This window comes from Heliangelus exortis, chromosome 5 (genome assembly GCF_036169615.1).
Source record: "Heliangelus exortis chromosome 5, bHelExo1.hap1, whole genome shotgun sequence".
NCBI lineage: Eukaryota > Metazoa > Chordata > Aves > Apodiformes > Trochilidae > Heliangelus > Heliangelus exortis.
In genome coordinates, this window is record NC_092426.1 from 6,473,143 (window position 1) to 6,490,958 (window position 17,816).

Consider the following 17,816-nt stretch of genomic DNA (forward strand, 5'->3'; position numbering starts at 1 on the left):
CACACCATGGATTTAAGGTCCTAGTTCAGGAAGCAATGATGGATCAGATTAAATGCCTTTAAAACACAGGTGAGGATTCATCACACCTTGCTCTGCCCTCCTTGACTTTAATCTACTGCTATTCAATCACATATAAGGCACGAAAATAGAGACTTTTAAGGATGTAACACCTCATCCTAAAGTAGATAATGTTTGTGTGACAAGTGATGATACTTTCAGGGTGTTCAACCTTGTCAATACATTGTGAGAATCACACTTTTTCCCTACCCATTGCCATTACTGTCATAACAAGCACCAGTTTTGAAGGGACACAGGCAGAACCACAGAATGATAGAATGTGTGGGGCTGAAAGGACCTTTAAAGGTCATCTACTCCAACCCCTCTTCTGTGAGCAGGGATACCTCTGGAGAAAGAGAAAAATTGTTAAAAGCGAGAAATCTGTTCTAAAAATCTCTCTTTTCTCTTATTTCTCTATCATTATGGAAGATTCTGCTTCCAACCTCCTACTGTTTAATAATACCAAAAGATGTGGAATTTAGAAAATAAGAAGGAAGGAGAGAAGGAAGGGAAGGGAAGGGAAGGGAAGGGAAGGGAAGGGAAGGGAAGGGAAGGGAAGGGAAGGGAAGGGAAGGGAAGGGAAGGGAAGGGAAGGGAAGGGAAGGGAAGGGAAGGGAAGGGAAGGGAAGGGAAGGGAAGGGAAGGGAAGGGAAGGGAAGGGAAGGGAAGGGAAGGGAAGGGAAGGGAAGGGAAGGGAAGGGAAGGGAAGGGAAGGGAAGGGAAGGGAAGGGAAGGGAAGGGGGAAAAAAGAAAAAGGAGAAATAAAATTTCCAAGATAAAATCAATACTTTCTTTTTTAGTATAAGTTGATTTTCTTAATAGAAAAACTCCTGATGAAAACACTGAGGAAAGAATATGTAGCCAAGAACTGTATTTCAGTAACAAAACTTTTTAAAAACAAAAAAAGTAAAAATCCTCAACTTATATCAATTTTTCTCTCTTTCCTGCAGATGGACCCAATTCAGGCCCACAATGAGAACAGGTTCTTCTCCCATAAACAGTTGAATAAAGATTTGTTAGCTCCAAACAATGCCTTCCAAATATGTTAGAGAATATGAATAACACCATACAGCCCTTGTACCTCAGAGAAAACTCTGCTAAAGTTTTGGTTTAGTGTTGGACAACCCCATTTATCTCTCACTGCCTCACAGAATTGGGATGACAACAGCATTTTCATGGGGAGCTGTTCTGTGTGCAGTTTACAGTTCAAACACAGGAGCAATACAGGATAAATATGCAGTGCAAACACACAGCCACTACATCACAGACCATGAAACACCATGAAATGTTAAAGGATGGCCAACTATCTAGAGCAAGTGAGCTCTGAAAGCTTTGCCTTGATTAACACAAGATTTTCAGCTGTACTTTATTCTCTCTTCCACACCAGAGAGATGTAGGGTTGAAAGGGACCTCAGGGGATTTCTGGTCCAACCACCATGCTGAGGCAGGAGCAAGGATACTTGGAGAAAGCTGGACAGACACTCAGTGAGGAAGTGGAGTGGTGGCTTTGCCCACAGTCTGAATCCACCACAGCTGAAAAGTTTTGGTGGACACCGGGGTTTCCAACATCAGTCTTTCATTCCCTCCTAACTGACTTTATTGCTCTTTGGAAAACTCAGAGAACTGACATTTTTTCCCCTTTAAAGCATATTCTCTCTATGGTAGAAGCCAATCTTCATGTTCTCCTTCAGCTCCAACTTAAACCAAAGTCAGTTCTTCTAACTGTTCCCCTGAGACCCTGTCTTGCAACAGATTTTTTTTTTTAAATCTTTCCTTCAAGATGGTCTACTGCTTTCTTACAGCCCTGTATAAATAAATAAGTAAATAAATAAATGTCTCTCCAGCCCTAATTTCAGCAGAAAAAACCCCTTCTTCAGCTTGCCTATGATATTGCTCATGAGAACTTCCAGAATAGAAGACCGAGATTTTCAGGTTTTAGTCCACTGTTGTGTTATACCCAGTCTACAGTTGCCTATCCCTTTCCCACTCCCCTTTCCTCCAAGATCCTCTCCACCCTCACAGCAGCAGAACCAGTTATTCCCTATACTGCACTTGCACATTTGACTGCCCTCCTTACACAAGGTGCAGCACACTTTGCTTTGCTGACATTCACAACTGCCCATTGCTGAGCTTGGGCTGCCTTTTCAACTTATTGGGATCATTATGGATTCTGATGCTGACATCTACACTGCTTGCAGCCCTTCCTGTACCTCTCCCAATATACTTTTCTCTGTTCTGTCAGTCAGCTCTGCTAATGAAAGCACCAAATAAAATCACACACAGGACAAAGACTTCCCCAGCAATTCCCTCTGGGTTCAAGAGTGAAGCCCTTGATTACTTTCTGAGAGAGATTTTTCAATCAGTTATTGCCAACTTTGTTATGACTGTGTTGAGATCATCTTTCACTTGGTCGCTATGACACTGTTATGTAGTAAAGTGTCAGAAGCCTTTTAAAAAGTTTAGATATATTGTACCAACTAAATTCCCTCTTATTCACTCGGCAGTTATCTTGTCAAAGAAAGAAATCACATTAATTTGTCATGAACTCATCTTGACAAATCCACGGGGCTGCTGGCCAGTGGGAGAAAAATGGTTTTAATCGTCCATTACCAAAATATTCCTACTGAAGCAGATCTGGATTTTTGACTCAGCAAAGGACGCACAGCAGGTACCCAGGGAGAGATGCCATTTTGGATGCCACCCTGCCTGTCCTTTAAACTGATGGGGTAAAACTCTTTAAGGAGGACCCTGCAGTCATACTACTACATGGGGTACACTTCCCCCAGCAGAAAATCATTCCTGATTCAAACAAAGTTCTTGCAGAAAAAGCTGCAGGAAAGATGAATGAAGATGAGAGACATGGAGGCTAAGTCCTCACTGTTCTCAGTATTTTCAAAAGAAACATGACACTGTACTACTCCACACCTACAGAAACGAAGCAATGACAAAACAAGAACAAGTCTATGTCATCCTTTAGTCAATTATCTGATACTGCTTAGTACTGTCAAACATCTTACAGCACCACAGACAGTAACATAATAATGAAACCTGCCAGAGATTTGGGCTTTTTGTTTCTTTTACAAAAACAACACCAAAACCCCCAGCTCTATCTATCAGCCTCTCTGGATGTGCAACAAGGTCGGATAGTTTTTCAGTTCTGAAAGTCAAGCTAACAAAATTTGAATGAGAAAATCCTTGCCTGACCTGAAAAGGAAAAAAAAAGAAAAAAGGAAAACAAGAAAAAAAAAATAAAAGAAGTAAAATTGAGGCCTGATTCGCTGGTGTGGTTCAATTTTTTTACAACCAGATGCTTCCTAAAATAATTTCTGTCCTCACTCCTGTGTCCATCCTAGAAACTTTCTGTACCCTCTGGTTGATAAACAACAGCTCTTGCTGCAAGTAAACCTAAGCGAAAATTTAGGAGACTGCAGAAAATGTCTGTTTTACCCACTGAAAAGCAGTGGCCACTGCAGAGCTCCACTGAAATCAGGCAGGATCTACCTGGATAACTGGCCTGACTTGGGCAACTCTCCTGTTTCAATGCCAACTATACACAGGTTTTATCTCAGGAGCATACAAAATTAAGCCCTGCAGATTTCCAAGGACTGCTGTGTAGACCCAGGCTTAGATTTCATTTGTTGTTCTAAAACTTCAGAGTGAACAAAACACAAACACTCCCTGGTCCCTTCCATCCAAGCAGTATAACACCTTGGGGGTTATCTTTTATCTGAGATTTGTTTATCCCTCCAGCACATGTTATAAAGCTGTGCTGTGTTGTGAGCTAGTTGGATATATTTGCTGATCTAGTTGGATTAATTAAAACTTTCTTGCTTCCTGAGAGATACAGATGTTATGAGTAATCTGGGACACTGTGATAATCCTTCTGGGACCATCTCAGGTGTTTGTTTGCACTGTGGGTGAGCAAGAGCACTGTGTAAAGGTTCATTTACCACATTTATGTATCATTTATTTAATAGCAATTTTCCATTGTTTTAACTAACATAGCTCAATAGCATGAAATAACATTTCTTCCTTCATTTTTACCTCTCCTACTCACTGCCCCATCTCTCTTGATACCATAAATTCATTTAAACACATCAAGCCAATGGTAATAGAAGTAAAGCTTATATAAACACATGCTAGGTATAACCTTGCAAAAAAAAAAATCCCATAAAGCTTCCCAAGGAGGCTGTTTTACCGTTTTAAAGGGCTTTATATAAAGACACATTTTGCTATAAACTGGAACCTGAATTATCTAAAAATCTACTGCCACATCAGAGTTACAGCAAAACAAGGCATGTATGTCCCCCACAGAGTTTCTGCCAGCTCCCCTTGTTGCATGCATCCCACTCTCACTCTTAGACCATAATTTCATGAAAAAAGTGGGTGAGGCTACATCTTTTATTCCCTAGGAGTAATGTTATACTCTAAGCCTTTTCCATGAAGCTCTTCAGAGAATATTAGGAGAATATTAAGAGAAATCTTGCCCCCTCCCTGGAAGTGTTCAAGGCTGGGATGGATGGAGCCTTGAGCAGACTGGTCTAGTGGAAGGTGTCCCTGTGTCCCTGGCCATGCAGGGGGCTGGAACTAGATGATATTTAAGCTACCTTCCAACCCAAACCATTCTATGATTTTATAATTCTAACATTGCCAAGTTTGGCTGCTGCACTGAGACAGAGTTTCCCTGCCTTGAGACGTAACAGACTGCTAATAATTAAATTCTTGATATCCTCACTTTGTAGAGCTGAGAGCATTTGGACTATGATCCAGCAGTCCAAAAGTGTCAAAATGCTTTTCCAGTGGCACTTGAAAGGGGGAATTTCCACTGAAAGGGATCTTTGTATTAGGAGGAAATTCTCCACCAAGAGGTTGTCAGGCACTGGAACAGGCTGCCCTGGAAGTGCTTGAGTCCCCATCCCTGGAATTTCAAAGACCGATTAGGGACACGGCTTAGTGCTGGGTTAGCAGTTGGACTTGATGTTCTTAAAGGTTTTTTTCCAACCAAAACAATTCTGTGACTTTGTGATTCTATGATTCATGTAAGTTTCTGTGTCACCTCTTCTTTGTGCACTGATGGGTACTTGTGAATGAGCAGTTTTACTCTTCTGATTTGGATGCCTAAGAATTCGCCACCTTTCCCACTGCCCCACCTGAATTAATAAACTCATAAATTTATCCCCAGTTATAACTTGTATCACAGACTTGCCCCTAGTTTTCTAGGTGACTTGCAGTCTTTTGAAAACCCTTCTTCAAGCCCTGAAGTACCAAGATATGCTCACTTCAAAGACAAGGCAGAGAGGTGATGCACAGCTTTACTTATGGAATATCATCCAGTGGGACATTAGTGATGAGACCCAATATTGACCTGCCCAGAACGAGACAGCTACAAATTCACCCAAATCAGTCCCTCTAGGAAAATCCTTGGCACCTTGTCTTAATGTTTAAAACCAGTCTGGGGCAAGCAGTTCAGTGCAAGACAGTCCCCCATTATCTTCTCCTCTGTTAGTCTTACATCTCTGAGAAGCCCAATTAGAAACTAATTATTTCCTCGAGACAATTTCCACCTCCCTAAAATAAAACGCTGTCTTTGAGATGTAGTTATTCATGCACAGCTGAGTTTGTAGCCTTTCTGGGTGGATGAATCCTTATGTGGAGAAGCAGTGGCACATAGAAGAGCTCCTAGTTTGGAAGCATCCCTGTACCCCCCTCTCGGCAGCTTTGATTGAGGCAATTTTGCCAAACCAGGCATTAGATTCCCATCTTACACTATAGAACACCAGGAAGACTTGAAAAGCTGCTTCATTCCTCCCTCAAAGGGCCAAGTTCTGCAGGACATTCAAAACTTTGCCAAGTCCAATCTGGTAATAACCTGCAGGGGTTCCTTTCAGGGGGTGCAGGCTGTCACCCAGCTCCCCAGACACTTCACACTGATTGCTGTGGAAGCATCCTGCACCCCACTTGCCAAATGCAGTTTGAGGGTTACATCTGGATGTATCTAAAGTAATTAAAAGCTTATTAGCAGGGCCATGCTCTTGTTCAACTCTAGAGAGCAGCTCAAAAGATGGCAAAATTTCTCTGCTGCTCCTGGACAGGTGGTGTAGAGCCGTGTTTCTCCCAAATTCCTGCAGGAAAATAAAATGTAGGAATTTGCATTAAATTGCACACAGGACTGACTTTCATAGGACACCTACAGAGCAGGGTTGGATTTCAACCATAGCTAAACATTCAAGCCATTGAATTCCTACAGATGTAAAGTCTTCTGACATTAATATCTGTTGCTGTAAGAAAGATCAGATAAGCTACGTTACTGGTAGTAATTTTTGCAAGAAGGTGCTATTTTAAACATACACTTTCCTCAAGATGAAAAACTAAATCCTATGGACTCTTGGGATTGCTTCTCTGGAATTCTGCCAGACAAGCTTTTCCTACAATTGCACTGTTGTGCCAGTGTGTGGGCTTAGCCACTGCTTAACAAATCTACTAGATAGACCTCCATGATTCACACAAACAGCACTCAAGTGGCTAACTACCATTTTTTGGCAAAGAACTAACAAATGTTACTTGAACAATGAAAGAACCCACTTGAAAAATGAATTAGGCTTCAGCAGATCAATGGCGAGATGACTGACAGCTTGCTTGTCACAACTCCAAAACAAGCACTGAGGAACAGCAACAGAGGCTGCCAGCAGCAACCAGCAGCTTTTCAGAATTTTTTGCCCATTGCTGAATACAGGAGGTTTTAGAACCATAGGTGGCTTGGATGAAAGAATCTCACCTGGTCTCAATAGGAAAGAGCATGTCCTGTTCTCTCTGTGTAGTAAAATTGAAAGCAGAGCCCAGTATCAAGAGTACCAGGTATCCACCCACACTCTCCTTCATCAGCTCTCCCCTGAACAATAACTGCTTGGGGTCAAAGTGACAGCAGTCATGTCTGTTTTCTTTTCCAACCTGCAAAAAACCATCAGCCTGGGTATTTTAAAGATGAGAACAAGAAGTCAGCATTTCAAGCCATGAAATTAGAAACCGTTTTGGAAAGAGCTCTCTAGAAACTGCTCTGCTAGCTGGCAGAAATGACCCATTTTCCAGAGAAGGTATCCTGTACAATCATAACAACAGATTCTGCTTATACACAAAACCAACTTGAATTAAAAAGCCTGGCTTCACCATAATTTAAAATCAGTCATTGAAAATAGTATCTCAATCACAACCACCTCCCCATAAATCTGGAAGTAAACAGAAGTGAAACTAAGACACATGTATGAGATGTAAGCACCTCCCTATAGCAACAACAACTAACTATCCTTTCTCAGCTCTTACTGATGGATGAGTAAAAGATTCTTCTGGAACTTCCATACCCTGAGAAACAGTGAATATCTTGTTCTGACCTTCCCTTGCAGCAATGTTCACTGGAGCATTTCAGTAACCAGTGAAATAATACTGAATTTCTGCTACTGCTTACATGAAATATGTGGTGGGTTGGGCCCACCCAGATGGACAAATAAACTCATGTAAATGCTATGTTTAGGGGGCTAGACCAACTCTGCAGTCTGTTCTTTGCCATTCAGAGCAATTTCAATATTGCCCATGGTCAGGGGGAAACTTGATTTCTCAAGGAGCACATAGAGGTTTACCAGGGACCTCTGGAGCTGCAAGCTGGGCCACTTTTCTCCTAGTGGGAGCACAGGAGGGAAGAAGGCATTTGGCAGCACACAAATCCTTTTGCCTTAAACGTTCACACTTGTTTTTTCAGAAAAATGCAGCTCCCCTGAATTCCACGTTCACCCAGCCATGTTACCCCCTTGCCCAAAATGCCTCTTGTCTTTCACAGCCCTTCTGCTTACTGAAGTATGGACTGTACTGAGTTGCAAATAGTAATAGTGTACAAACCAAAGCATCTTTCTGTTGTCTTCCTCTTGGTGAAAGGCACAAATCTGGTGAGTTTCACATTCAGATCTTTAGCTTGTCTGCAGAAGCCTAAAACCTGCCTGTGGACTGAGCTAGAGCAACACAAAGCAGCAAAATCATGAGTTTCTTGGGAGCTTGTGAGCTGACAAGAAGTTAACGGGAGTTTTACAAGGAAGCTCCTTCCTAAATGATAAACGATCTTAGTCCAGTCAAAGGATCTGTGCAGAGAGGGGATGGAATGACCTATATCAACACAAAAGGAGCTACAAAATCAGATTTTCAGTGCATATTCAGCAACTCTAGGCAGCAAATGCAGTGTAGGTACTTAAACAATAACCCTCGTAAAAACCTTGCTCTCTTGTCATAGGATGCTTTATGTTTGCTATTTTTAGCTTTTCAAGTGCCAAGAAGCAACATAAAAAATACTGCTGGATAGCCCTGGACACAAAGAAAGAGCAAGTGAGGCGAAAAGAAATCCGAAAAAAAAGAAAAAGAAAGCTCCACAAGATGAGGCCGAGTTATTCAGAGCTCTCTTTCCTGCAAGCCAGGTGATGCATCTCAGTCTAAATATCCCACCCTGTTCTGTCCACAGTGAAAACCCAATGACAAGCTGCCAATCAAACTGAAAAGCATCCCAATTCATCTGGGTTTCCCCCACCACCACCACCCCACACCAAGCAATGCTTGATCAGCAGCTCAGGAATCTTAATTTAGCTATTTTTAACAAGTACACCACTTTGCAATCCTGCCCACCAGGAGGATGTGCAATCTCTCCAAATACTCCTCCCAGGCCCCAGTAACTTTGCCAGAATGAATAGGAAACTGTGGGCTTGCAGAACAAGCTGTTGCTAACTGACAAGGCAGCAAAGATTTCCTTTCATATCTGAAGTTTCCATGAGTAGGCAGCTGGGATTGTGATGAATTACTATCTCTGATTCCAGTGCTCAGTTTAAGACATTTATTTGGCACAGTTTGTTAGAAATGATGCTACCAATATCAACTGTTGGTATTAGCAAACCTCTTCAGGAAAACTATTAAAGGTGTTTCATAGTCTCTCTCTGCTTATAACACAAGCTAGTTCAGGGACCAGATTTTTCTATGGATTGAACTGTAATTGAAGTTTGCTGAATTTTTATCTCGGAACACTGTTTCAAAAGAAAAGCTGAAGCATCTTGTTTTGAAAACAACTCAAATAATTTTCAATTCTTACTTATAGCTTTTCTTGGAGCCAATTCCTTTTCCTGAGCTCACTGGCCATTTTGATTGCCTGAGAAAATGCATTTTCCATCAGCTACTTGCTGTGCCTTCCTGTCCTATTCTGGTGTTCCAGCTGCCATGTTTTGGGCAGCTGGCACTGCAAAGTGTGCCTATACAGTACTGCAGGTCTGATCTCTTAAAGAAATAATGCAAGCATAAAATTCATGACAGGCATCTGTTTGGAAATTGCCATTTTTTCTAACTCAGCATTCAATCAACCTTTCTATTTCAGGAGCAGTCATCATATTGATATGCATGAATTGAAAATCTTCAAATCTTCATTAATATGTTGGAGAAAGATTCAATCATTTGATCATAACTGAGCATTTTTACACTTGCAAATAATCTAAAAAGAAGGTTTTATTTGTCTGTAACCATTGTGTATGCTATACGTTTCTTCACCCCACTCATAAGAGAAGCTACGTTTAGTTTGATAATGTTATTTTTATGCAGTAAGTAACTTGACTGTTCTTTTGCCATGCTTCTTGAATTTTAGACTACTTTTGAATTTCCCCAAAAGCCCATAAACCTACACATGGTTTTCCAACCTCAAGCTTACAGGTTTTAAACTTTAGATGTAAATTTCATATGTACATTTGATAATTCTGTAGTTAAAATTTATGAAAATTATTAAAATCAGGCAGTTGCCACAAATATTAGTTGTTGGAAATGTCAATTCTGTGTGTATTCCCTATCTTTAAAGTGGGTTTTAGAGATAAAAAACCAAGAGTTTAATCCACCTAGAACAAATAAAAGCAGGCTACAGGCTCCATTTTCAGAGGCTTTTCACTTCCTCAGGCCATGTATTTATTTTCTTGTTGTGTTTTTTGTTGTTTCTAGTAATTATAATAATGATGATAATAATTAATCATAATAATGTTTTTCTAGTTCTTACCCTACCCTAAATCATTTACCACAACTGCTTAGGTTCCTTCCGTGGGACCCTTCTCTATAGGGCAGCTGAAGTCCCCACAAAAGCCAAGGGAAATAAATATTACAATATTTAAAATGTTCTAGAGCCACTTTATTCTCCAAATCCCCAGCCTTCTGTAAATAGAGATGGCAGTTTCAACAAACAGCTTATCAGCACCTATAGGTTTTCTATGGCCTTGCTGCAATAACACTTTAATGCTCTAGCTTGGGGGTTTGCTTTTTATGGACACTGAAATGTTTTGAAACACATCAACCCATCATATAAAGATGCTGTTCAGCAGAAACTTCATTGCACCATGCTGCAAGCAGGGTTCTAAAACTGCAACCTCTCTTTTTAAAAAGCATTTTTAAATATAAATAAAAAAAAAAGAAGTAAAAAGGTTTTAATCTTCTAAAGATCTAGAAAGACTTTAGCAGGAAAAATTCCTTTATATAGTTCAGTATTTCTCAGAGATGAGCTCAAAGTGTTAGCTGAGATAATTATCAGAGAGATTATGCAGATCTTATTTTCAAAAGGTTTTGTTTGCTCTCTTGTTACATAATTGCTCATTGTTTGTATGGAGCTCAGAAAATAGAAAGCATCAGAGGAAATACCAAGCATTATTTATTTAACATAAAAATAGTTCTCGCAAATGATATTAACATTTGCAGCAGTCTTTATTCTGAATTTTCAAGATTTCTGTTAACCTGGAGAACTGCTGCAGGATATAACCTTGGCAACACATGAAATAAGAAACGTGTCTTTCCACTCCTGTTTTTAGGCTACTTTAACAGAGCTGTGAAACAGCGGGAAGCAGAGGAAAGGTGCAATATAGTGTCTTGTGGTTTCCTTGGCTTCTAGCTTTGCTGGTGACAAAGGTCACCTCACTCAGGAAATAAAATCAGGGCTCGTAACTCACACCAGTGTCATAAAGTACACGATCACCTCATGGAATCCCGTGGTGTCTGGAGAATTAGCTAAAACCACTTCAAACATTCATTACAACTTCAAATATTTCCAAGCCTGTGTAAGTGTACAGCTCATTCAGTTGGTCCTCAATTTGAATATACATTGTAATTTTTAACCAAATTCTAGCCAAGACCTTTCAATGCCATCTTTAACGTGGAAAGAAGAGCCCTTGAACTCAATATAAAATTGTCATTGGGCATGCTTATGTGTCAGTACTACACTTATTCTCACAAACAATTTAAAAGCTACAGCAAATACACAATTTCAATTCCTGTTTTCAATAATTCCAAGTTCACTGCATGACGTCTGATAAGTACCTCAGATTTTTTTTAGGATGTTGAGAAAGCTTACAGCAAGTGTGCCGTGCAACCACGACACCAGCTCTACGATTACCTTTGGCTTAAACGCAATAAAATCAAATTCTACTTACAGCCAACCATCATCATGGCCACGGAAAAAATCTTCTCTCCATCAGTGGTTGGTGCTATGTTTCCAAATCCTATCGTTGTAAGGCTTGTCATGGTAAAGTAGAGAGAGGATATGTACAAGGAGTCTTTACTGGGTCCTCCTTCCCACTGCCCTGAGCCAGTGGTGTTGTACCGATATGGGGTCCCGATACTCAGTGCCAACTGGTAGAGCCAGCTGTCTGTTTTGATTGTATTGGTGACTTCATCTATAACTTCATAGTCCCCGATGCTGTACCATATGCAGGCTAGCCAGTGGGCCACCAGTCCAAACACACACACCAACAGGACCAGTACAGCAGCACCATATTCCAGATAATGGTCCAACTTCCTGGCAACTCGACCGAGTCGTAGAAGCCGCACCACTTTTAAGGAACTGAAGAGGCTACTGATCCCCTAGAAAAAGAATAAAAATCATTATTTCGTCTGAAGTATCCTGCTGATTAACACAGAAGGCTGTACAGTGATTTCTGCATCTGCTTTATATCTTTCTATAAAATATTCTTCGTGCTCCAGATGACAAAATACAAGCTTAAACCCTCCTCCCCCTCCAGGACTTTTGTCCTCATCAGGGTAAATCAAATTTGGCACTCATTATGTGGATAAATTACTTAATTCAAGCTCAGTCATTCCAAGTCACAGAAGAGCTCTGTGAAATCCAAAGTGATAAATGGCATGTTTGTTACAGAAAAGGAGGGATTTGATGGTTTGGTTATTTGAGATTTGATAGATGGTTTGAAGTAAAAGGGAGACTCTGCTTTGACCTCTAGAAGGTCAAACATGGTGCAAAAGCAAGAACAGATGGAACTACACCATCCAAGGGGAGCCTTCTTAAAGCTTCTCAGAGAGCAAGAGCACTTTCTTAAATCCATACAGAGGATTCTGACCAAAGCAGGGGTCCAAGAACTTCCACAGCCCTCAGTATTATCAGGTGCTCAAGGTAAAGGTCAGAAAGTAATTGAGAAATCTGCCTGTTGCTCCCCTCAGAAAGTATCTGACCAGCTTTGTGATGGTGCATACCAGTCCTCACCTCATTTTACACTTCATCCCAGCTAATATCACTCTGCATGTTTTGTTATTTATAAAGTGTTTCAACAAATGAATATGGAATTAACAACTGTGGGCACATCACCTTTCTGAGTGACAGCAATACAGACCACCAGACACTGCCAAGAGAGCCCAGTGCCTTTGCATATAGGGTGAATTTCCTTTCTGACCAACAGACATAGCAGGCGTTTTCTGAAAAAAAGCATTTGTGTGGTGTTTTTTGCCATGCAAGATAAATGAAGTACAAATAAATGGAAGCACTAGAATTTAGAGAACAGAAGCACAAAGACTATCAAAAGGTTATTAGAAGCATCTGAAAGAGAACAAAAAAAGTGTAGATCCTCCTCGATGCACAAATTGCTCGCAAAGTATTTCAGCAGAGTTTGTAGATACATGAAGAGAAGAAAAATATGTTCCTGATCTATTGCAATCCCATGATATACCTAACTTGTGCATTAAATTAATTAGTGGCTCAAAATAGAAGGTTTGCAAAGGAAGATTTCTAATATAAAACATTCAGAAGCTGAAGACATTTAATTTAAAGTAGAAATTAAGACACAGAAAGCAATGAGGCAAACATTCCTAATTACTGTGCCAAGATTAAATTGCCCTTTTCTATGCATCATTATCAAATCAGTCTAGTCAAAACACTGGCTAATTATATTATCAAACAGTGAAAGACTGGAGTTTCTGGAGCTTTCCATACCAGAAAAATATTAATCTCTTTCACACCTTTGTCTCTTTTCAAATCTAACATTTGAAGGGTAACATACACCTGATATTTCTAGATGTAATCTGTTCAGCAAAGTTCTTGTATGCTTTTCAAATCCTGTTGGAATTTGTTTCAGATCCCCAAATCCTTAATAAATTGAAGTTCTATATTTGCATTCAACCTCTCATGATGACTAATACTATGGAGGGAAGTGGAATTTTCCCATTTTGATTTCTGTATTTTGCATTTACATAAGACACAGGTCTGGTTTATCATTCTCATTTCCATCTAAACGTTAATCTACTGATTTGCTTTGGGACCTGTCTGTGAGGCACTCTGAACAGCCCACTTGGCCAAGGAACTTGAAAGCCCCTTGCAATGTTCATCACCCAATGGCCTGGGGACAGAGGACTACTGAATGAGGGTCAGAGCCCATAGAAACAGTATTTATATTAAAAAATAAAACTACAGAGTAATTTAACAGCCTATTTCAGGAAATCAATCTGCAGTATGTTTCAGTGGATTATTCCTGATTCTGAAGTTCACAACTTGCTTTGAAATCAGAAGGAGAAAACAGCAGGGTACATTCTTGTAGCATCAGGTCCTGTTGTGTTGGTCAAGGAGATGCTCATGTCCATTTTACTTAAAGAGTCACCTTTGTTTACTACAACTAAGGATAGGGAAGGACTTAGAAACCTGTATCTAAACATTGGGCGTACCCTTTTTGCACCCAGTAGTTTATTTTTGTCCCAGTGGTTGGGTTTACACTGAAGTTTCTCCTGCACAAAGCCGAGCCAAGAGTCAACTGTTGATCAGGACACCTTACAGCCTGACATTTCATCCTCCATCTATATCACATCTTGTCTATGTTATGTAGATAGTTTAGCAATTGCACAACCAATACAAAAATACAGCTTTTATTTCAAAATCTGGGAGAACTTTGTGCTGTGAATACTTTTTTTCCCTAAGTACAGATAACAATCACATCACGTGTATTAAACACAGAGAAATTATTCATCTTAGCTGACATTGAAACATATTCTTTCCAAGGAGTAATTAATGTAACTCTTAAAGCCAATTCAGCCTGACTCACGACTTTAAGGTCAAAAAATCAGAGATACATTTATTGAGAGTTCATACTTCATGTCATCTAATCTTGCAAAATATATAGACAACACTAGAAGCTATAAAAGCCTATTCTATAAACACTACCTAGGAATGAACAATTAAGCACATGCTAAAGGAACATGCAATGCATCACTCTGTTTGAGTACTGGGTTGAGTCAAGATGGTACATTTATACTTAAAAAAATCACCTGATGATAATTGCACAATTGCTAATTGCACAAAGCTCTGCCCATGATTCAGCAAGGATGGAAATCATGTGAAAGACTAAGTGCCTTGAGTTAAGCTTGGGCTATCAAGAAATTCAGGGTTTTAAACTCAACTAATTGCTCGCTGTCTTTATTTCCTTTTTCTTTTAACTGCACATATATGTTCCATAATTAATATTTTGGAAACACTTCTACTAAAAAATGAGCATCTGCTCTAACTGAAGTCACCTCGAGAAACAGAAAGGTGATTAGAAACTTGGAATGGACCTGGTAATCCTGTTTGGCTCTAGTGTCGTGCAAATAGTGCACATATTTTGGTACTGAAGATCCAACCTTCTAGGAGGAGCATTTGTCACTGTATCACCATACTCAATCAGTAGGGCAAATTGTCAGCAATATCTGCTGTGACTGAGAGCATCTCTTTTTGTTATTAACCATCCAATAGTGCCCCTTGAGGTTCTGACTACTGTATTTGATCAGGTCTTAATGAGATGAAGACATTCAGCTTGCTCATATTCAATCATCTCAGCTGTAGAAATCTCATAACTGAAAAAACACCTACTCCAGAATTGCATTTTGTGTGTCAGATCTGGACCCAATTTCCCATCTGATGCACATCATCAGGTTGTTACAAGTGTGAGTCACACAAGGCATTTCCAGTGACATCTAAGGCCATTGGAGGACACAAGCAATAGCTCTGAACCAGGTCTTTTTGAACAACTGTTTGTATTTATCAGACACCAAAATGAAGCCACCAAAAATGACGTCAAATTTATAGCAAAAGGCATTTTTGAAGAATGGCTGCTCAAATTTGGAATTAAATTAGCTGTTCATGGGTCATGATTAAATGAAGCCCAGGTTTACTAACACAAGTGCTTTGCAAAGTCTGTGTTCTCAAATTCTCTTGATATACTAAGAAAAAGGATTCAGTTTGATAGTGGAGGCACAGTCGGAAATGCAGAGGGACCACTCTTTCCTATGGAAACTACCCAAATTTTGCCTGTTCAGATCATAGGTGTTACCACACATTTTCAAGCTTCAGTCTTCCAAGATGAAAAATAAGGTGTCTAAGCTGTGTGTCTGCATCTGGCTAAATTTTTCTGACCAAAAGGCTGAAAAAGATCTTTCCTGCAGCTGCAATACACAGTGTGGGAGCAGATCTTGAGCAAGAACCAGGAGCAAAGTTCTCATTTGCTTACTGACTCCCTGATAAACCAGGCAATAGGAAGGATAAAGCTGTGTAAGTCCTGTTATACAGGGATCCAGAGCCAAATGTGCAAGAAGATAAAGGGAACATTGTCACCAAGAGAAAATGAAAGTTAAAAAGAACAGAAAAATATTCCAGGTGGAAAGAATGCTAGAGATGTCCTCCTAAACCATGGGAGAGTGAAGTTTGTTCTACAGTAAAAGAGCAAGAGAAAAGCAGAGCTGCAACTTTATAAAAGATGCAAAAGATTTAATCAGCTGGTTACTTGCTATTCTAATAAGTCTTTTCTGTGGTAGGATACCATTGCATAAATGTTTTTAAAAGTTAAATAAAAACATAGCAGTCATTAGTTTTTACCATGTAAACATACTAAAATCTGCTTAAACCTCAAAATTAAATCCCAGTAGGCTGAAATGGTAAAATTGTGCATTTTTTTTTCTATTAGGGAACAACGTGCTTTTAACTCTAGGCACTTTTTCAATTAAATTTCACTCCATGATTTTTGTATTTATTTGTTGTTAGCTGGGTGTACCTATGCAACAGAAAAAAAAAAATGAAATATGAATTTTAAATGTGTTCTGAAACTGAAATTCTCTAGGCTCTAAAAGTGGGGATCGGTATTGCATCATTTAACAGAAAAGACTGTCTGAGAAAAGGTCAGAGGAAAAAGCCAGAAGAGCATTTCTTCTGTTTTGATGTTCAGCACATTGTGGTTTTAAAGAATTAATGGAGTGGCCAAGAACCAGAGCTGAGCACCCTTCTATAAAGACCTTCTTAAGCTAAATTTAAGCTAATATGCTTAGAGCTGCTTGATGCAAGCAATTACAGCAACCTGCATTCAGCAAACCAAGCCACTGAAGTGATAAAATCCTCTGAGGAGTCTGCAGCCCAGGCTGAGCTCTTTATCTCTGTGCAAGAGATAAAGTAAAACTAAAAACTACTAAAAGGAGTTCCATGTAAGCTGAGCTTGAGCACACCAGCACAAGCCACACCACGACTGAGCTCTAAGCACCCTTCTGGGGTGAGATTCATCTCATGTAATGCTGCAACATTATGGTTGGCCATCCAGTCTTTGTGAATTGACCACGTTTGCTTCAAGGTGAGGGAAAGGAGGGGCTTGTCAGGAGCACTATTTAGCCAATATTCCTCAGACAGTTGGGACTGGATCAATCACCTCCTGGAGCTGCCCCCTCTCCCCTCCCACTGAGCACAAAGAAGATAAAGCCTATCACTTACACAGCTTATGGGTGAAGAAATTAAACCCATCCTCAGAAATCTGGGTGGGCTGGATATGGGCAGCATCCAAACTGTATTATGTTATTACAGAGTTGGATATTACAGAGCACTGCCTCACAATGTGAGACTTAACTTTCTCTATATGAGCTTGGAGAATAAATGCTATTAATAACAGTAGGCTGAGATTTTCTGCAGATGCAGTAGCATGCTTATTTCCTCACTGAAAAGCCAATTACTCCACAGAAAGTGATGCTACACTACATTTGATTCTGATAGGATTTTCAAGAAGTCCCCGTTGGCTTAAAGAAGTAGTTGAATCAGTTCATTTAAAAAATGAACAATCAGAAAGTAAACTGGACTCAGATTCTTGATCTCTAAAGGGCAATAACTGGTGAGTTATAAATTATAATATATTGAACTACAGAGAGTAATGATTTAGAGGTTGGATTTGTGAGAGATGGAAGAGCCAGACACCTGGAAACTGAGGATACCTGGAACATCCTTAAATCAAAAGGTACAAAATACCCACGAGGTTTGAACCTCAAAAAAAGGGGAAAAACTTGTAAAGTTGGGCACCAGTTCTAAATAAAAAATAACTATCCAAAAGAAGGAAACAGAAAAAGAGGATCACAGAAGCATCGAGGCTGGAAAGGACCTCTGAGATCATCAAGATGATCTCAGTCTCTCTAAGTCTCTCCTTAAACACCTCCAGGGA

The 17,816-nt window shown here is 39.8% G+C and overlaps 1 protein-coding gene across 1 annotated transcript in view; it reads right to left on the reverse strand.

The window, feature by feature from the left end:
* Positions 1 to 17,816, reverse strand: part of KCNH5 (potassium voltage-gated channel subfamily H member 5) — a 155,868-nt gene that overhangs the window by 86,479 nt on the left and 51,573 nt on the right. The window contains exon 7 of the mRNA XM_071745317.1: positions 11,532 to 11,961. Within this exon, the coding sequence (XP_071601418.1) occupies positions 11,532 to 11,961 (430 nt within the window). The remainder of the gene's footprint in view (positions 1 to 11,531; positions 11,962 to 17,816) is intronic.